Raw genomic sequence first — 21,706 nt, 5'->3', positions numbered from 1 at the left:
AAAAAAAGAGAAAAAGAAGTGCTGGGGCAGAGGAAGGGAAACAGTAATATATGGTGTAAATTATACGCCCTGACTCTGAGCTATAGCCCAGCATATTTCCAACTCTTAAACTGGTTTGTTTTGTTTTGTTTTTGAGACAGTGTCTTACACTGTAGCCCACAATGGCCTGGAACTCACTATGTGACCCTTTCCTCTCAAACTTGTAGCAATCTTCTTGCCTCTGGTTCCTGGGTGCCTGAATTACAGGTAGGAACCATGTCTGATTAAATGGTATATACTTTTTAAGATTTATTTTATTTTACATATATGAGGGTTTTGCTTGTGTGTATTTATAAGCGCCACATGCCTGCCTGGTGCACACTCAGTCACAATAGGATGTTTTATGTTATATTTATTTTATTGCAATTGAAAATAAAGAGGACCAGGTGAACTTCCATTTCAATGATGTATAATTACATATATATACATAAATGCATCTTATTTATTTCATGTGGGTACATGTGTGGGTGCATGTGCCAAAATATGAGAGTGGAATATCTCTATAATTTCCCAACATTACTTTAATACTGAAATACTAGCTGGTTTGTATGACGAATAGCCAGGTGGTGGTGGCATGTGCCTTTAATCCCAGCACTCAAGAGGCAGAGGTAGACAGATTTCTGAGTTCCAGGCCAGCCTGATCTACAGAGCGAGATCCAGGATGGCCAGAGCTGTTACACAGAGAAACCCTGTCTCAAACCCTGCCCCCCGCCAAAGAAATGTTCAGCAAGTATATTCCACTGTGGGTTGGTGGCTCATCTCACACTTTCACAGAAAGTAATGAATTAGATCCTAACAAAAGAGAGCACTTTCTCTAATCTTCCTTTTCTTCAGAACTTGAAATAGTCATTAATAAGGTGTCTAGTGGTATATACAAAATGTGACTAATATACACATGGAATTAGCTAATCAAACAGTGAAGGCAAACTCAGGCAGGACTCGTCGACCATCCGGCCAGGCCAAAGCAAACAGAGGTATCTCGCACTCCAAGTTAAAGTCTAATAAACAGACTTCACCAGTTCAAGAGAGACAGAGAAATATGGAGACACGGGTCGAGAAAGGAACTTTGTTCCAAAATCAAGCCACCAGCTAGGGTTTGGCTAAGATCAGTGTCTAAGCCTTGAAGAAACCAGAGAGTAAGGCGCAGGGTGTTAGAAAATAGTATTTTATTATCAGGCCGGTTAGGGCTAAACAAGCTCAGTTCCAGGTTCTAGCTAGTAGGCAGATGTGACTGATTTTCCCAGTCACTAGATGGTGTGTGAGGAAATAGTTTAGGGGTACCACTCAGGGGCCAGAAGGAAAAAGAGGAGGTGATGGTTTTCACTTCCCAACACCTCCACTATTATTGTAGCGAAAATATGTTCACTGGAAAGTCTGATGGACAGTTTCTATTTGTGTTGGTGGTGTGTATAGTGTATGCAGACCTGCGTGGGCAGGTGCTTGCCAGAGGAGAACTTTGGGTATTAGTCCCTCCTTCCTCCCTTGCTAAAGAGTCTCTCCTAGAACCTGGAGCTTGTCGGCATAAGCCATTTCACTCCACAGCGTGAAGTTCTCAGGCATATCAGGGTATGACCACATCTAACTCCTTAAAAAAATATTTCTATTATGAACTGAGTGAGGTGGCACAGGTCTTTAATCCCAGTACTTGAGAGACAGAGGCAGGAGGATCTCTGAGTTTGAGGTCAGCCTGGTCTACAGAGTTCCAGAAGAGCCAGGGCTACACAGAGAAACTGTCTTCAAAAACCCAAAAACGTGTGTGTATTATTATTGTTGTTGTTTATCTATTTATGTGTATGTATCCAAGGAGATACGACAGATGTCAGGTCCCCTGAAGCTTGAGTTATAGGTAGTTGTGACCTGCCTGATGTAGATGGTAGGACGTCAACTCAGGTTCTAAGAACAATAAACATCTTAACCGCTGAGCCATCTCTCCAGCTACATGACTTTGGTACATGCTTGGTCAGCGAGTGTTCTCACCTGCTGAGCATCTTACTAGCCTGACATTTTTGATGACTAAGTTCCTGTCTCCTAGGTACCTTATTGCTACATGCCTCTGCCCTACCTGTCCACTGGGTGCTGCTATCCTCTTTTAAAAACCTGCACCCTGGCCCATGGCTTTCTCCACCTTGGCCAACCACATTATCCCTACCTAGTCTATGCACTCTGACTGGGTCATGATTGGAATGGGATTGCAAATGGTCATATGAGAATGCACAAGAACCTGGAAAGGTCCTGAGTTATCTGCTTAGCACCAGAGGAAATGGATGAATGAATGAATGAATGAATGAGCAGATAAAATGGGCCGATGAAAACATTTTACTAGGGTTGTTATAGTGGACGCTCCCAGCCTCTTTAAACTCTTTAAACAATGGGGAACATCTCTCTTTTTCTCCTTTTCTTTCACTGGGTAATGTTACACTTCTGGTTATTGAACCAAGGACTTCCTGTATACACACATTCTACCACCGAGCTACAGTCCTAGCCCAATTCTTTGTTTTTCTGTATAAAACTAGAATATGTATTTCTAGCAGCTGTTGGTAACAGGGACATATAGAGAAGACAGATCTCTCATGGCAGACACTGACCCCAACTCAGGGAGAAGGCCCAAGGAGGGATGGATTGAGACCCTGGTGCCAGTCATTTCTAGCAACTAATTAATATGAATGTCTACACCCATATTAATTAAAAAAACAACAACAATAAAAAACAAAAACAAAGGGCCAGGAGGTGAAATTTTGTTGATAAAGTTCTTGTCTTGAGTGCATGAAGCCCTGGATTCTGTCCCTACCACTGGGAAAAAAAAACATAAAAACAAAAAACAACCCTGAATGTTGTAATGCATGTGTGCACCCAAAAGTGCACCCCAGCACTCAGAAGGTAGAGGCAGGAGGGTCATATAAAAAACAAACCAAATCAAAGAAAACAAACAAACGAAGAGAAAAATATTTTTTTATATTCTCTAATTTTCTTTTTAAAACTTTCATTGAGTGTGTGTGTGTGTGTGTGTGTGTGTGTGTGTTGCCAAAATATTCCCCAATTTCCAACAATTTTTTTAAGTAGTTTTGGGAATTAAACCTAAGGCCTCAGACATGATAGGGAAGTATGTTGTTGCGACCCAGCAAGGTGGCTGAGCTGGTAAAGACATTTGCCATGCAAGCCTCATGGCTTGAGTTTGAGTTCCTGAACCATATGGTGGAGGGAGAGAAGGGACTCCTGCAAGTTTTACACACACACACACACACACACACACACACACACACACATACACTCCACATTTGTGCATATGCATGCACAAATAAAATGTAAAAATGTTTTTAAACTATACGATTGTAACTATGTAACTTGCGTTTGCTGTCCTTCAGGGATTGATTCTAGGGCCAAAGGCATGGTGTCATACACTTTGCACATCTGGAACTCTGTGGGCTCCAAAGGAGAAAATAGAAGGCCTGGTGAGATAGCTCTGGGTAAAGGACACGGTGGGCGTGCAAGCCTGTCCACCACAATAAGAGAAGTAAGTCCTGAACATTGTCCTCTGACCTCTGTACACTAAGGCCTACACTCAAGCACCACACACACACACACACACACACACACACACACACACACACACACTACTCAACTGTTTTGAAAGAGAGAGGGAGAGCAGAAGGAGAGAAGGGGGATGAATCAAAGATCCCTTGTTTTCCTACAGCTATTTTATGCTTTAATTATTGGTAGTGACTTATCTTTTCAACACAGGAATCTGCTGGGATTTTGCTAGGCTCTGAGTGGGAGAAACTACATTGTTGTTTTCAGAAGATCCACAAACTTAGATTCTGCTGCTCGCCCTTGATACCCAGTAGGAAGTGGAGCACACAGAGAAGGAAGAGGGCAAAGTGACTTTCTCCATGCTCCCCCATTTACCGATCCTTTCATAAATTCCTTCGGTAAATGGGACCACCCCAGTCTGCTTCAGGACTTAGAAAGGGCATGGGTTGCTCTTGATTTAATTCACCATGATCATCATTGCCGCAGCTTGATGCTTTGCACTGCAAGTTTCCCAAAATGCAGATTCCGCCCAGGTGGAGTGTTGATCTCATCATACCTTAAAAGGCTAACCGCCAACACCAGATGACCTGACCACATAGGGTATTTGGGGCCGAAGGGTAGTGCCCAAGGGAAGGCAGCCCTATTAGGTGGATAGAAGGGAAGGAGGGAGATGAGTTGCTAACCAGACCTGCTTAGCCTAACTGTGTACCTTGACCATTTCATCTCAAGGAGTCACAGATTGTTGATCTCACAGCAGTCATTTAATTTAATCATTTTATTTTAAATATATTTATGTTTTTGTATATGTCTGTGCGCATGCCTGAGTGTTCATATGTCTACCACGTGCACGCAGGAGCCTGTGCAGGTCAGAAGAGGGCATCAAATTCTCTGGAACTGCAAACAGAACTTACAGACGGTTGTGAGCGGCCACGTGGGTGCTGAGACTTCAACCCAGGTCCTCTGGAAGAACAGGCACTGGTCCCAACCACTGAGCCACCTCTCCAGTCCCTGATCATTTTGTTTAAAATCTGTTGTCCTTGGTCACTGCACACTTTCATTCTGGGATTGGTTTGACTGTCAATTCTGCGATGTGTGCTTCAATATATATTCAAACTGCATAGATCTCAAGCAGTTTTAAAATAGTTGATGTCTACTTAGCACAAAACAATGGAGCCAAGAGAGGTGAACTGATGTTTCTGAAGTCCTAGGGAAGTGGGAACTCACATTCTCTGATGGTTTCTGTAGGTGTCTGCTCAGGTCAGCTACTATGGGTAGAGCTACAGGAAACATTTTTGGAAAGTGTGTACCTATACTTAAGTATCAAGAGCTCTTCTGGGCTATTTTGAGATATTGGCCTAAGATGACTCAGTAAGCGCATTCTTTTTGGCTAATGCTGCTCGTGTCTGTCAGACTGTAAGGCATCGGCTGTCATCTGGAACCCAGCCTCAAACTTGGACGTGAGTGGAAAAAAAAAAATTCTCTGGAACAGTAAGGAAAACAATTACCATAAAACCACCCACTAATGCTGGAAGGCTTGAAGAACCACTCAGACGCTATCCCTAAAGTATTGATTGGCTTTTGAGTTTTAAATGGTGATAAGGGCCCGGATGGGATGTGCCTCGGTGGTGTTAGCACATGGTAAAGCTTTAGTACTGTCCCCAGCACTGGGGGTGGGGGTGGGGGTTGGATAGGTATCATATTTTAACGACATGGGGTTCCTAATCTATATCAGTAAAATGGCTTTAAAAGATGATGGAAATGCAGGCATAGTTTAATTTTAGAATGCTCTCAATCTCTAAAAAGAAAAAGAAAACAGAAAAGAAAGGGAGGCACAAATCTCCGTTTGATCTCAGAAAAGGTCCTTTGTCATTTTCCGTAGGAGGGAGGGGGTGAGGCGATGCGTCCCAGGGGGGAGTCCATGCCATAGAGAGATTCCTGAGAGGGCCTGTGTAAGGAATCTGCTGCTTCTAAGAAACACTTTCCTGTGGACTTTAGACAATGTATGCGCCCAGTTTAAGCAATGTTTCTTAGATAACAGCATCGTTGAGACTTTTAGTTGGGTTGTGTCTCTAGTTCTGAATGTTCCATCAAGTGAGAAGCAAATACTGGGAGACCAGGTAGATTCAGCTGCAGTAGAAAACAACAGGGGGAAATCCTAGCAAGGGAGAAGAAATTAACATGAGGGGCCATAAAAAGGCAGACTCTGAGGCTGGAAGACTCCGCAGAGTGGTTTCTGGCTTGTACAGGCTTGGGCCTATCTCACGCGCTGAAACACAACGGCTAGGCTTTGCGGGGGGGGGGGGGGGGGCGGGGGGGGGGCTGAGGACAGTGTGGAGATGGCCATAGGAATGTGAACCCACCAGCCTTCATTTCTGGAGAGTGGCTTTGGCTTGCCTCAGCAGAGTGCCCAGAGGACACACCATTCTGGAGACCTTTGTGGGCAAATGGCCCTCCCTGCTGTTCCAGGGCTCCTGACTATTTCCTGTCAGATAGCTCAGAACAACCGGGCAATTAGTTTCCCGGTTCCTGCCTTTTGTCTTCCTTAAGTTCATTTTCCAGAGTAGCCACACTGACATTTTAAAAGCCACCAATGTCTTATCAGACTCAAATCCAAAGTATCTGGCTCTACCTTTGATGTGGCCCCTGCGTCTCCAAGGTGAACCGCCATATGATGCATAAAGTTAACCTTGCAGTTGAGGCCTGCTTCTCTCTCAGGGACTTTAAACCTGCTGTCTGACCCTTGTGTTGGGACACTCATATTTTCGTTCTGAATCATATCATTTAAGCATCACTGCAGAAATGGTTCAGACCTTCCTTGTCCAACCTGTCTCCCACCCAGCCACTCCCCACTTGCAACTCCATCACTCTCAGTTACTCTCATGGTATTAACTTTTTTATGTGTGCAAATATGTCTTGTTTATATGCTGCCAAAGTGTCCTGGGAGGAGATGTGCAAGGGCAGGTTTCCAAATATATTATTTCTTATGAGATCCTGGGAAAGCAGGAAGGAAAACCAGGTAGCCAAAGGCTTTGAATTTCTTGTTGAATTTTATGAGATTTGCTATTTTCTGAGGAGCCACAGTCATAGTTGAAACAGGGTAACGACCTTTCAAATGTCTTACAAAACTCATTTGGTTAAAAAGTTATGAAATGTAATCACTTCACTTCGTGTTTAACTGGTTTAACTACTACATCAAGCACTGCCAAATGAGCCGAACGGTATGAATGCGTCTAGACATTCCACCCGACACTGACTTGATGGCTTTAGCTAGATTTGTGAAGGAATTCTACAATTAGTTCCCAATCTGGTTTTTAAACATCTCCTGTGCTGGGGTGGAAGAATCAAATTCAGAACTTCTATAATTATAAAATCAGGACTAAAGTAGGTTAATGCTCAATCTTCTCCACTCAACAGAAATGCAGTTCTGGCCAAATCTATTTGTCAAACTGGGGTATAATCACAACGTGGCTAACAGCAGTGCCCTAGGGGTAAGCAACACAGCTTAGATTTCAATCAGTGAGTAAGAGATCTTTGACTTCTTCCATGGAATCCTGTAGAGTGCCTACTGTGTGCCGTATTCTGAGTTCAACTCTTGGGAGATAAAAATGAGTAAGGCATATTGCCTGCCTCTAAGGACAAACGCTATGGTTTAGCTCTGAGTGTGCAGTACAGCTAAGTGAACTGATGCGGGAGAATTGTCTGTATTCTGTCAATCATATTTTAATAAAACGCTGATTGGCCAGGCAGGCAGTATAGGTGGGAAAACCAGACAGGAAGTAGAGGTGATGCAATGAGAACAGGAGAATTCTGGGAAGCAAGGAGGTTCCTCTGCCATTCCTGTACAGACCACCAAAGAGACAGCATGTAACCTGCCCAGCTGAAAAAGGTACGGAGCCATTATGGCTAACATAGATGAGAATAATGGGTTAATATAAGTTATAAGCGTTAACAAGAAGCCTGACCTAATGAGCCAATCAGTTTATAACCTGATGTAGACTCCGTGTGATTTTCCTTGGGACTTGCTGGCTTGTTGGGGTACTGGGCAGGACAGAAACCCCAACAAGCTGGCCCTCATGTTACATATGGTGCCCAGACGTGGATAAATGAATCCACAGAAAGCCTGAGAAAGCTTGGGAAACGAAACGTTGGGCGCCAATTATCGGCGAATCAATCCCACACCAGTTATGTTTTAAGGGGTTATTTATTTTGAGGGGTAAAACTTACATACACCATAAACCGTCAGGAAGGGAGCCAAGTCGCAGGAGCCGGGAGCAGGAGCCAGGAGCAAGCACCGGAACCAAGAGCCGGAACCAAGAGGGCCTGATCCAGATCTGCTTCTCTTTTTAAAAGAGAAATATACCACGCCCCAGTGGGCTGGTATTTCAGCAGCTATTGGCTGACGGAGCGGAAGTCGCTCCCTGCTGCACTGTGGGCTCGTATTTCAGCGACTATTGGTTGAGGCAGCGGAAGTTACTCCCACAACAGTGAACTACATAATTCTATACAAAGACCAACGCAGATTGCTTCTCTAAAAATCACTCCAGTTGGCCTTCTAAATTTTGCCACCTGAAATAGTCAGTGTTTTCTCACTCTTTCCTTTTCTAGGAAGACATGAATCAAAGTTATTTCCGGCTTCTTGTCCATTGAGGTGGGCTACTCACATTTTAAAGAACAGTGTCAACACAAAGTATGTATAAATATAAAGTTTATTTAGCATAGTGTTTAGAAAAATAAGTTCACATCATTTCAGAAAACAAATAAAACACATAATTGTCCAGGCATAACCCCCCATTACAGTACAACATACAGACTTTAGATCTCTTTGGTTGGGTAATTAAGCACAGAAATGTTCTGGGACATGCTGTGTGCCATCACCTAACAGTGCAGTAGAGGCTTTGCTCCTCATCCACGTTATACATTCTGTATAGAGTTTCTCTTCATGTAAGGCACAGTAAAACCATATTGAGTATACAACTGGTTGCTTCTAAACGTACAGTACATGCAACAAAAATGGTACATTTTTTGAGAAACCCTGAAAACCAAGAGTCACATGCTATATAATTTTGATTAATAAAATATATGGTGGTAATAGTTAATTAAATTGAAATGTATCAATTAGACACAAAATAACCATTCAGTTCTATCATCTAAGTTTTAGGAAGACTTTGAAACAGCACTTGTAAAATGCAATTATTTTCCCCACAGATTTCCTGAATTATTTTCATGAGATGATCTGTCAAAACATTTGAAAGAATGAAAGACTTGTGGTTATGTACTAATGCACACATAATGAAGATGTAGCAAGGTAGTCTGCTACACATGCCCAATAATTCAACTTTAACATGCAGGATAACAAGGGTACATACAGAGAGACTTAAGGTCAGTGTGCAATTCAACTATGGATTTTTTTAAAAAAGAAAATCTATGACTATAACATCTACTAGCCTTTCACGACACAAGAAAGGCACCAAAACACATACAAGTCAGTCTTTACTGTAAATGTACATGAGATAGTCACGCAGTGCAACACAGGTGCTTTTGCTTGTTTGAGGAGTGAAACTGCACCTCTTTTGAAAGCTAGACCATCCTGTCTACTAGGCGTAACTAAGAGCTGAATGCCAGTTCTGGCTATAGAGTGCATAGATAGGCTGACGCCAAAAAAATCCCACAGCCAGCAGCAGGGGTTGAGATTTAAAGGGAGTTATTTACCCCTATTCTGATTCCTCTCCCTGAATCTTTAGAGGGTGATTTGCAGCATCTTCAAGCATTGTTTATGTAAAAAGGATATTCTGCCACATATCCGAGGGCTCTGAGTCTGGCCCTTGGTATAGAAGAAGAAGAAGAAGGAGGAGGAGGAGGAAGAAGAGGAGGAAGAGAAAGAAGAAGAAGAAGAAGGAGGAGGAGGAGGAGGAGGAGGAGGAGGAGGAGGAAGGAGGAGGAGGAAGAGGAGGAAGAGGAAGAGGAAGAGGAAGAGGAAGAAGAAGAAGAAGAAGAAGAAGAAGAAGAAGAAGAAGAAGAAGAAGAAGAAGAAGAAGAAGAACCCAAACAAAGTCAGTTGCAATTCTGTGAAAGGAGATCATGGGGTTTATCTTATCCCATTCACATATACACGGGCTACATACCAACTAGCCCTTAGTTTACTGAAAGAGTAGAAAAGAACAGTAAGTTCTTATATTGTGCACTGGTTCTTACCTGGTGGCTTGCATAGCTACCTGGAGTAACTGTAGGGTTAGAAGTTCAATGTGTTGGAATACGAGTACATTTCCTAGGTAAGTATTTAGTTTTGTGCTATCTTTTCTTTTTCTTAGGGAGAAAGAGAGGAAGAACTCAGAATAAAAGAGATACTCTTGTCGGATATATGAAAGTTTTCCATCACAATGAACACACACAAACACACACACACACACCTCATATAACTTTTTGACTTTCCCACGTCCCTTGCCAGACAGGTATTCTAAAATAACTAGCTTTTGATATTTGCAGCAGTCTAATAGAAAATACCATTTTTATGTAAACTATACTGCAAGACCATGTAGCTAATCATAATAACATAGGTCAGCACACAACTTGGGTGGGGGGGAGACGGGAACAACTAAGATGTGGCAATAAAGCAGTGGCAGAGTAGAAGACCACGCTAAACCAACTGGCTTTGTTTAAACAGAAACGCCAAAACAAATAACCTCTGGCCAGAATCATGTATTTCAATAATTGAAGGACATTTACCAATTTCACAAAAATAGGACTGAAGTTTTTATCAAAACGAGGCAAGGAATTCTTCATAGGGCTCTTCATCTAAGCCGAAAGTTCCCTTTGTAATAATAGCAAATGCTAAGCACTTGGTGACCCTTCCTCAACAGGCTCAGATAAGGAGCACATTGGAAATCAAGCAATTCTTTCCCCATCTTGAAGAAAACAAGGTGTAGTGCTATCTTTATGCTTGTCAATTTAAAGTCCCTGGGAGGTGGTGGCACACATTTTTAATCCCAGCACTTGGGAGGCAGAGGCAGGCGGATCTCTGTGAGTTCAAGGCCAGCTTGGTCTACGAAGTGAGTTCCAAACAGCCAGGGATACACAGAGAAACCCTGTCTAACCCCCCCCCCCAACCGAAACAAACAAACAAAACAAAGCAAAAAAAAAAAAATCAAACAAACTGAAATTCACCATTGAGAAGATCACTTTCTTAAATCTGAGATGCTCCGTACTAATGACATGAAGGCATTTGAATTGTTATATCTTGAGGCCAGAGTCCTGCTAAAACGTTTAAACACAGTTGACAGCATCATACAAGAGAATATCCTACGGAAACCCAAAGAATTTGCTTGTAATGGAGACGTGATGAAAGAGGACAGGCAGCAGTCACGTGTCATAGTGTACCGACCGGTTCAAAACACCGAGAACGCAGCCTCAACGAGACAGAATTGTGCTGAATACACTTTAAGTATCCTGTGCTTACTTTAAAATGTTCTTTCCATAACCTGCAGAATTGATGTGTCATAGTCCTCCATACTTTTTTTTTACTTTCATTGTTATGAAAAGCATCAAAGCTAATTGTTTATCCATTTGCATGACAAACATTACACATGACATCCAGTGAACCCTAAGTCCTCTGCATATAATGGGGTTCTGCGGTAAACTTAACCCTGTTTGACGGTGCAGAAGAGCCATCAACACTTTTGCTGACACTTCTGTACCTTACTGCTAATAAAAAGGCCACAAGGTAAAAAAGGCACATAGGAGTTTATATAAAACATATTTAAATGAATCAAAGCTTCTAAAGAAAGAAGGGCGTGACAAGAAGTACCAAAATTCCAGTCTGGGGGTTAAAAGTTCCTGTTTCAGTGTTAACATTGACCTTAAGAGACTCTGGATAAAAATCACAAAAAATAAAACTTGGTTGAAAACAAAGTTGTTCCTGCTATTCCTGCTCAAACAATAAATATAAATTAAACAGTAAGAAAACATTTTTTTTCAGTTCATAGCGCCTGAAGACCAAGAGAGACATACAAGGTATAAATAAAAATTCATTGTACTTGCTCAAATCCTGCTTATAGAACTGGCATATTTACATTCATTCCCAGGTTGTGTCAGAGTTTAGTGGAGTTTCGAACTTTCTCTGCCACATCTAACTATTAGCAGTCACACTCGAAAACACGTAGAGACAAAACCAAGTCTTTCCTCGAAATGCTGAAAATGCTGAATGTGTGTATGGACACACAAAAGCACACATATATAAGCTACTTAATTTGAAAAATATACCCTTATAACAATCTGGAGTACCATTATTTCTTAACCATCTCAATGCCCATGGAGTAAAAGTAAACAAAACCAACCACATTGCTTCTAACAGCCAGTAGCTATTACTTAAATGTCTAAGTTAGGTGTACACATTTTAAATTTAGAATACTATCACGTTCCATTCCAGCCTTAGACTTCCATTGCTGACTAAATGCTTTAAGATGGTTTGATATGCTTCTCCTGCTGCCTTGCTACCATGTCTTCAAAAGCCAACATGACGCGAACAGAAAGGCTTCAGCCACGTAGCTCCACCCCGTACATTTAACTACGATCTTCATGCAGACCGATTCAAATATATTTGCTCGCACAAATAGAGTGCATTCCTCTACACGAGTAAAGGTTCCCCATCTTCAGGGCTTCACAGAGAAAAATAAAATTGCTGCTGATGAAGGAGAAAAGGGGTATGTGCGTAGTGAATCGGGCTTATAAATCTTGCATATCTTCGTCCAACTGGACGGTTTGGAGCTTGGCCAACTCTTTCTTGTCCGTTCCCAGCTCTTCACAGACAGTTTCAACCATGCCATCCAGGACATACTTGGATTTGGAGTCCAACATCATTAAGTTGTTTGTTGCTTTGTTTTCAGAATTTTGTAAGAAATTCTCTTTCATGTTAGCTGCCGACTGCAGGACCAAGCGATGTTCTCTGACAAAATCCTGGTGTACTGCTGGCGAGGAATGACTCACCGGCTCTTCAGGGGCAGGAACAATTTCCCCTAGGGCCGCCTGAGTCATGGGGACCGACAATAGGTCTTGACCAGTAATAAGGGAACAGTTCTGAAGGGTTGCATAGTTAGTATTGCTGACAGAGGTCACAGTAGATTTGCTTGCCACAGGTGCAGACATTGGCCGGCTCTCAGCAATGTCAGGGTTCAGCTCAGTGGGATTTAGTAGTGTAGGAGGAGACAGGGAAAAACTGTGAGCTGGGGACACATTAACCAGTGAGGAGGCCAGGGGATGGAGGCCACTCCCAGAGATATCCTCAGAGGACAGGCTTGCATTCACTTGTGCGTTGTGATTGACGGGCATCAGCTGAGAAAAAACCAGGCCTCTTTCTAACCCTTCCTGTTTCACAGCTCCTACAGTCTGGCCTGCATTAGGAACAGTGTAGACCACTGCACTGGGGGCAAGAGGGCTCAGGAAAAGTTTGCCATGCTGGACGGTGGTGGACTCACTTGTAAACGTGCTTCCATCTGAAGTGCTTGAATTTACTGAAATGTTACCTAGGGGGAAAAGTACCAATTGGCATTAATGCAAAGAAAGGAAAAACAGACAAACCAGTTACTCCTGTAACACATATGATTCTTCCTCGGGTTATTAAGGTTACCTATGGAGAGGTGATACTTCAATGTATAGCTGAGTCAGGCTTGGGCACTATATTAGCTGCAGAGTCCCAGGCTCAGAACTCAGGCTAGCTTTCTCTCTCTCTTTTTTATTTCTTTTGCAGTGCTGGGGATTAAACTCAGAGACTTCTATACCCTGGGCAAAAAAAATCTGCCAGATTATCTGTATGTGTTAATTCAACCATGCAATTAATTGTAATAACCAAATGAAAGAAAGAGTAAATGTGGGGCCTCGGGATAGAGTCCAGCAGGGCGCAGGCCTTGGGTTCAGTGCTCAGCATCACCAAAAATTAAAACAAATTGAAAATTAAAGCCAACCAATCAAAACAAGAAAGCATATGGGAGCTGGGGCAGGAAGACTAAATTTGAGCCCAGCTTGAGTTTAAAGGAAGAGAAATGAAAAAAAGAAGAAGAAGAAAAGGAAGAAGAGGAGGAGGAGAAATTCTTATCCAAGATCTGGTATTTGTTGAGTTTCTGGCTCTTTACCACCTCTGAATTAGTTAGTAGTGATCAATAATACTGCCAGTTAGAACAAGAGGATACAGACACACAATAAAATATTTTTGTTAGGGCTGCTCAGTTATGGCATAAGACGTAAATGAGAATATTAAAATACCACACAAAGTGAGTTTCTCTGGAACTTACACGTTCACCACGTCAACCTGCACAGACAAGTCGCAGTGTTTCACCAAACCACGGATAGAGCAGTATCCAGGCAACAGAACTCTCAAGGTCCCCCCCACCCTGTTGTGCTCGCCCTCAATTTTCAGGGTTGCAGTGATGGGAAGAATTAACAGCAGCATCATTTTTAAATACAGAAGGACATAAAGGAGCAGAATCAACGCCTCTTTAAAAGGCGCGTGTCTTTTGAGGTTCTCACAATAATGGGTCTTTAGAGACTAGAAGAGACTAGAAACACAAAACAGACGACCAAATGAGAAGCTTGGGACAGTGCAGACCCCATGCCTCCCTCAAACAAGACCTCCTTTGAGTCCCTACAAAGTGAAACGATGACAATCAGATGACCCAGGTCCCCAGATATTACCAGCAAAGGAAAAGTGAATTTGGGGAGAGTTCTGGGGAAGAATTAGGATGGACAACTTATCTACCCTGCTCTTGAATTGGAGGTTAATCGCCCTCTTTACAAGTGCAGAAAACAAGCCAATATAAAGTTAAGTAATTCACTTAACATTGACCTTCTCAATTAACAGAGTAACTGGGATCGTAGTTCTACCTATACTACCCAGTGCCATAGGGTCATGTGTATGTCTTCCAACATTTTTAAGCGCCTTATGTAAGCAAAGAAGTGTCTTTACAGGAGGAGAAAAGAGAAAACATTGTATTTGAACTCCTTTAAAAAATGTTAACTACTAGTTTATAAGTATCTATCACAGAAAAACTGTTATCTTGGGGCTGTTCTCTAACATAAATGTGTTTTTCAGGCCATACAAATGAACAGACTGCTTCTGTTTTAAACCTCTTGGCTTCACATGTGTTTTAAAAGTCGTGCAGGGTTCAAAATTGTGAGGGGGTTAGCCACAGTCAATGCTCACTTTGCTTTGGGTGTAGGTGAGACTGTTTACTAGCAGACATATGCACAAAATTACTTTTTTGGCAGAGTCATAAATAACAACATATGCAGCATGTCCCCAATAGCTATTCAACACAGTAGACTAATCACACTCTGGACATGTAAAAGACTTGAACGTATATTAATGAAGGGAAAAACAGATACATTCCAAGGGATGATTTGGTTTTCTTTTTTCAGTATTGGGAATTGAACCTAAAGTTTCACACATAAAACATGATTTTGTTACTGTTGTTTTGAGACAGGAACTCTCTATGAAGTCCTGGCTGCCCTAGAACTCACTAAGTAAATCAAGTTGACCTCGACACAGAGATCTGCCTGCCTCTGCCTCCCAAGTGCTAGGCTTAAGGGAGACATGTACCACCATGCCTGGCTAAATCATGAATTTTTATATAATTAATTAGTTAATTTTTTTGAGCCTCTGCCTCCCGAAGGCTGGGATGATTGCAGGCATGTGCCACCACTGCCAGGTACTAAAACCTGATTTTAAAGAATAGCTGCAACTGAGTTACAAATTAAACAAGAATTTAAAAATCAGGACAAAAACTGAAATTAAAAATCCCAGGTGCAAAGTATAATTTTACAATGATGCTGAGAGGAACAGAACAAAGGTACATATAGATCATCTGCTTTTCCCTGTAACTGTCTATATAGTTTTCTCGGCTATTTAGGAAGACAGGACTGTTTCTGGACATTTTAAAAGAATGTTTAGTGTAAGTTTGATTTGATTTGGTCTGGTATTTTTTTGGAGACAGACTCTTACTATGCAAGCTAGCTTGGTTTGAAACTCACTATGTAGCTCAGGCGGGCCTTGAACTCCCAATCCTCCAGCTTCAGTCTCCCAAATGTTGGGATCATAGGCATTTACCACCATTCCCTATCTTTGCATGCTTCTTCTTCTTTTCCTTCTACTTCTTCTTCTTCTTCTTCTTCTTCTTCTTCTTCTTCTTCTTCTTCTTCTTCTTCTTCTTCTTCTTCTTCTTCTTCTTTTAAAAATAAAGTTCAAATTCCCAAAATGCTTTACTGCAAAATGTAATATGCCACTACTACAAAGAAATGTCACCTACTGGAATCATCTGGTTAAACTTAAGCTTTCAATTCTCCCAGAGAGTCAAATGGTTGACAGCCCTGTCATTTGATCTTAGCTATTTTAACTGACAATGCTATCCTTATTCCTAGTAAATATCCCATTTAAAAACTATTGACTGTTGGGCATTACAGGGTGATGATGCACGCCTTTAATCCCAGAACTTAGAGCAGAGACAGGCAGATTTCAAGAGAAATACTGTCTTGAAAAGGCAAGAGAAAAAAAAGTAGAAAACAACACTCCCCCCAAGCTAGCTATTACTTCACAATACTTTTCTGTGATAGCACTTTTCTTGATTATAGATAAAAAACATTATTGTACTTCTCCTCTGCCAACAAATATATCCATACTTCCTGCGCAACTTCGCTGTCTTTAAAATGCTACAAACTGCTTGGAAATTTTCGTAAGGAAAGAAAAGGGGTGAGAGTCATAAATTATTGTAAAACCAAGCTCTTTGGCTTTCTCCAGGCATTTGTCTTTTGTCCCTATGTTGGCTAGTGACTGGAGTTAACTCTTTATATAATCTAGGGCAGTGAACATCCAAGGAGTGTGTCACAGGACCATGGTGGCTTACTTAAAGAGAGACAAATATATGGAATGAAATGTCTAACCATTTTTCATTAATGCCTCCAATAAGTTGAAGTAGACTATAGTTATAGTAGCAAGAGTTGTATAAAAATTGACCATGCTTTAGAAGGTTAAGCTTTGATAAAAATCTGGGTTTTCGGCTTTGTTCATAGGAAAGTAAACATGATCACCACCTTCCACTCCTAAGATCTAGAGACTGTAACTTCCAATGCCCAAGTCTAACTGTTCCTGTTCCCATATAGAGAAAAGCGATGAGTGATCTAGGTTTTATTCATATTCCCGAAGAACTAATGCTCCAGCCTCAGACTTATTTCCTTTCTCCTTACAGACTTCGGCTAGTAAAGCCACAAATACGCAATGACACAGTTGTTTTCATAAACATAAACCCACAAAGCTGAGAAATGAACATATATCTAGGGCAACAGAAAAATCACATATTCTTCTAAATTCCTTTCAGGTCTTTTGAGGTTTTAGTTTTAATTATAGGGAGAACACAAGGAAAACAAGAACAGATTCTGTCTTTCAGTTTATTCTTTTAAAACATTTTCTGGTCAAATAAATAACTGCTTGACTAATTTCATGTTCCTAGCAATTTTATTAATTTTTAATTTTAAAATGTCAAGTACTGGGTTAGTTCATAAGCACTGATTGACTTATCATATTCCTATAATTGTACAGTTGGCAAGATGTGCTATAAACTGTACTTTTCTATTCTGCTTGGGGAAATTAAACTCCATCCTCAGGATGTAAGAAAATCAAGAAAGCTGAATAGTAGTTAGGCACTGGGAATGACATCAAGGCTATTCTGTAACCATGTAAACCAAGGAAGTATCTGAAAAAGAACACCAATCTATACCTTTCACTAAATGCGTCATTTATAGCAGCTGACCAACACATGACCTGGTGCATTACGGTACCAAATGAGACTTTTACCTTGTGAAGCTGCTACCGAGACAGGAGGCAGCTGCAGCGGAGAGAATCCAAGGCTCCCATTAAGGAACTGGCCGTTTGCTCCGGAATTGGGGATCTGGACAATGCCGTACTGGTTGATTTGCACTGGTGTAGTAAAAGTCACCACAGAGCCCCCATCCTGGGAGGCCACTGTCTGGACGCCTTCTCTTTTCACCTCAGTGCAGGGTATCAGCCCTGGGAATGACACGGGGGCGCTAGGGCTGTAGGAGCTGGTGGCGGCTGAGTTCCCAGCAGAACTTTGGAGGACTTTGAATTCCTTCACATCCTGGGAGGTAGACCCCAGGATGTCTGTCATGGCGACGCCATTGCTCACAATGTTTGAAGACATTTTTGGTGGGTTCAGTGATACTGTCTGTGTATTTCCCACATTCAGTCCATTAAGGATAACTCCATTGTGTCCCTGAATAAAAGAATTGCCATTAAGGAAGACAGGTGAAGTACTTGCAGGTACCAAGCTTCCATTCAGCAAAACTCCAGAAGAGCCTAGTGATATCTTAGCATTTCCAATTTGCTGCATGTATACTGGCTCCATGTGGCTGGAAAGGCTGAGGTTGGTGACAGCGTCAGATGTACCCGAAAGTGGGTGAGGGGACAAATCCTCATGTCCCTTGCTGGATTCGTCTTCAGTGCTGGGGTTGCCATCTGATTCACTATTCGGGGAGAGAGGACATTTTGAAGGTCAAAGGGATAACAATCTGTAGAGTTTGGAAAATGTCCTTCAAAACCATCCAAGGTAGTGTTTAAGCAAAGCAGAACCGTTTACCTGCTGGCCCTGCTGAAACTAGAAGTTGTAGGCAAATTCTGCCCAACCAGACAACGAGAAGATGAATTCAGACCCGAAGAATTGTTTATAATAAATTCAGAGAAAGACCAGAGGGTTGGATAATACAAAATTCAACTAAAATAACTTACTGCTACGTTTTCATTCTTATAGAATCCATGTGCTACTCCAACTCTTAAAGTCATAGAAACAACTCATTAAAGAATGTGTTTTCCCTGTTTAGGAGAGCCAGCCACTTTCTAAACCCTTTCAGATTGGTATCGTTTTGAAGGCAGATGGAATTGTAAGGTGTCCAGTTTTATTTGCCATCTAGTTAATAAGAGACCATTTTCTCACCTGCTCCCAAACTTCTGCTCCACCAGACTGATATTCTCATTCAATACAGTGGTTGCCCTTGTAGGAAAGGCACTTGCAACCTAAGACATGCACAGTTGCCTTTGAATTCAAAGGAAGCCATAGGGACCTATTTAACACACACCATCTAGTGCTCTGGTGAGGTGGGAGGGGAAAGGGAGCATCAATCAGAGGTCTTGTTAACTCTCAGACGCCTTCCCAGACTATTCGGTCCTTCTGTTGCAGAATCCTGGGCTTAAGGGAAATACCAAGTTCAGGTCAGGGAGGATGGTGGGAGTTTTCCTCATTTGGTTTGAGTCTGGGCGGGGCCCCGAACAGAAGCAGTTTGGAAGCGTGGTGGGACTTGGTCCAGCAGAGGATCCAACATCCCAGTGTGATCGGTTCCCTTTCAAGCTGAGGGGAGGGGATTACCCGGGCTTTGGGCTTCGGGGCCAGGAGCGCAGAAAGCACTTTGATTTATGAGCTGAGGCTGAGCAGCCGTCGCCATTGGTGAGGGTGACTCACCAGGGGTGCGGGTGGGAGGTAGATCCGGAGAGGGGCCTATACCAGGCAATAGGGCTGGGGGTTGAGAGTGTGGAGTTAATGGGGAGGAGGGTAAAGTCAGCAGAGCATGGCTCAGGATGTGTGTGTGTGTGTGTGTGTGTGTGTGTGTGTGTGTGTGTCCATGTCCTGGGAACTGGGCCGGCTCCATAGCAAAGGTTACAGGACAGCTGGCCTGCATGTGGCACGGGCTTCATACCCAGTGCCCTGGCCTAGCAGATTTCCGTTGGTGTGTCTGCAGAGTACTCCAGGGTAGATAGCGTCGCCTAACTAATGCTCCTTCCATGCGTCACCCCCTCTCTCAAGACCGAGGAAAGATGCTCACAGGTCGCCGGGCATGTTTTGTTTATGGTTACTGGGAGCCAGAGCTAGGACTGCACAGTGCGTCTCTCTCCTGCCTGGGGCCAGCTGTGGGCCTCCGGACTCCACCCGGGCTCAGGAGCAAAGCAGCGAGGGCGGGCTGATGCCGGTTCTGGAATGCGCAGGGTGATCACCTTCACCTGGCCCAGGCGGGCTGGCTCCCCGGATCCCTGGTTCCTTCCCACAGCAGAACGTTTGAACTGCGTTTGGACTCTTTTTTCTTCAATCCTCTCAGGGCGGGAGACACCATCCTGACTTTACCCGTCCAACAATACACACACGCACAGAAACACACAAATACACATACACACCCCACCCACGGGGTTGACTTGAGAGAGCATACAAAAGCGAGGGGGGGGGAATGCATTTTCTACTAAAGAACGGGAAGAAAACGCAATAAAGTTCAAACCAGATAGAGGTGGGGGGGGCTGAAGAAGGACTGAGTGGATAGCTCCCCCACTTCTTTCCCGCTGTCTACCTTTATGTCAGATGGTCACCTATTCCCCCCAACTGCCCCATCAAGAGGGAATCTTGCTGTGTTAGGGGGCTCAAGAAACTGCCCTTCAGGCCTGCCACCTCTGAAGCACTGTAACCCGATCCGAACTTGTTCAGAATCAGGTTTCAAAACACCGCAGGGACGAGCTACACGGGCACCCCACGCGGCCCCAGGCGCGATGGGAACCGCGTCGGCCAGGGTGAATGATTAACTCTGTCATATTAAAGCCTCGACGTCCCAAGACCCCATCTGGGCCACTAGTCTCCACTAACGCTCCTATTCCTTCAGAGCGGCCCTGGTGACCTCCGGGGCGAGCCAGGGGCTCAGACGAATCCTGGGTATCCTGGAGCGTGTGCGCACTCCAGGCTCCGAGTGACCCGAAGGAGCTAAAGACCCTGGCCGGCTCCGGCAGCCTTTGCGGGCCCCGAGCCGCGGTGGGAGCAGTCTCGCCGGCGTGCACACACGCTCACTAAGAGAACCAAGGAGAGAGTGGCAACTTCAAAGGCAGCAGGATGGGGGTGGGAAGCCGGGCAGCAGTGGCCAGCCGAGGTGGGGGCGGGGACTGAGACCTAGGCGGGCGACCAGAAACTTCTGGGGGCAGAAGGGGGAGGGTTAGGAGGGAGGATCCCACCCCCCGCTCGTTGCCACCGTCGTCCCCCCCCCCCACTCCCGGTAGGGAAGCGAGATGGGGGGCGGGGAGAGGTGGGCAGACGGACCGGGCTGGTGGGGAAGGTAAGCGCCATGTTTGCGAGCGCTTTGGAGGAAAAGAAAGCTGGGAAGGGGTGGGGGTTGGGGGGAGGAAGGGGGTGGAGGAGGAAAGTTGGCGCTCACCTTTTGGACTGGGTCTCGGAGGGATTCCGGTCGCGCTGCCGCCGGTTCTTGAACCAGTTGCTGACCTGGGTGAGGGAGAGGCCGGTGATCTTGGCTAGGTGCCGCTTCTCGGCGGGCGAGGGGTAGCGATTCTGCTTGTAGAGCTCCTTGAGCGCGTTGCGCGACTTCTCCTTGAAACAATACACCGTCTCCTCGCCGTCCCAGATGGTGCGGGGCAAGGGGAATTTCCTGCGCAGCCGGTATTTGTCCACGGCGCCCAGCGGCCGGCCGCGCGCTCGCTCGGCCTCGGTGTAGCGCGCCTTGTACCAGAGCTGCTGCAGCAGCGGATGGTTGGCCGACTCGAAGCTGTGGCTCTCGAGGATGCTGTACAACTCAGGGTAGATGCCCTGGTGGAAGGCCACGAGCGCTCGCGCCTTCAGCAGGCTCTCGTTGCCACGTAGCAGGTCGCTCTGGGGCAAGGACCACAGGAACCGGGCCAGGCGGTCCAGGTTGCCCCCCTGCTGCAACGCCTCGCACACGCAGGCGACATGGTCCGGCGAGAAGGCCAGCGGGGGCTGCGCGGAGGCTGTGTGCTGGTGCCTGCCCAGAAGTTCCGAGTGGAGTTGTACCTGATCTGCCGCTCCGGCCGCTGCTGTCCCTTCCTCCCGGCTTACCCTGGAGGCAGCCGCGGCGTCCCCCGGCTCCAGAGGGAAAGGGGCTGGAGCCGGGGGGCTCAGCCCAGCTGCCGCGCCCCCCGCCACTTCTCGGTGCGCCTCCTGTCCTTCCGAGGCGCTTTCCATCCCATTCTCCTGCTTGATGTCCGCCGCACTTGCAATCTGCCCGGTGGGGGAGGAAGAGGACATTTTTTTGTTGTTTATTTTCCTCCCTCCCTCACTCCCTCGCACTCTTTTCCTCTTTCTTTCCCCCT

General features: G+C 44.4%; 1 protein-coding gene across 1 annotated transcript; it reads right to left on the bottom strand.

The window, feature by feature from the left end:
* Nucleotides 1–8,255: 8,255 nt before the first annotated feature.
* On the bottom strand, nucleotides 8,256–21,706 carry Six4 (SIX homeobox 4). The gene is made up of 3 exons (XM_087911754.1): nucleotides 20,800–21,706; nucleotides 17,399–18,087; nucleotides 8,256–13,082 (listed from the first exon to the last, which is right to left on the bottom strand). The coding sequence occupies exons 1-3, from the start codon at nucleotides 21,639–21,641 to the stop codon at nucleotides 12,286–12,288; spliced, it is 2,328 nt and encodes a 775-aa protein (XP_087767880.1). The 5' UTR covers nucleotides 21,642–21,706; the 3' UTR covers nucleotides 8,256–12,285.

The sequence above is a fragment of the Myodes glareolus genome, chromosome 11 (genome assembly GCF_982192425.1).
Source record: "Myodes glareolus chromosome 11, mMyoGla1.1, whole genome shotgun sequence".
In the NCBI taxonomy this organism is placed as follows: Eukaryota; Metazoa; Chordata; class Mammalia; order Rodentia; family Cricetidae; genus Myodes; species Myodes glareolus.
Note: the sequence above shows the minus strand (reverse complement) of the source record. Positions and strands in the feature narration are given on the sequence as shown.

Bases quoted from the DNA above. Each gene is read 5' to 3' on its own strand.
- Six4 (XM_087911754.1), bottom strand. From the start codon at position 21,641: ATGTCCTCTTCCTCCCCCACCGGGCAGATTGCAAGTGCGGCGGACATC. The intron at 18,088-20,799 runs GTGAGCGCCAAC...CTCCCCGAATAG, and splicing joins TCCGAGACCCAGTCCAAAAG to TGAATCAGATGGCAACCCCA. The intron at 13,083-17,398 runs GTAAAAGTCTCA...TTTTCCCCCTAG, and splicing joins CTCGGTAGCAGCTTCACAAG to GTAACATTTCAGTAAATTCA.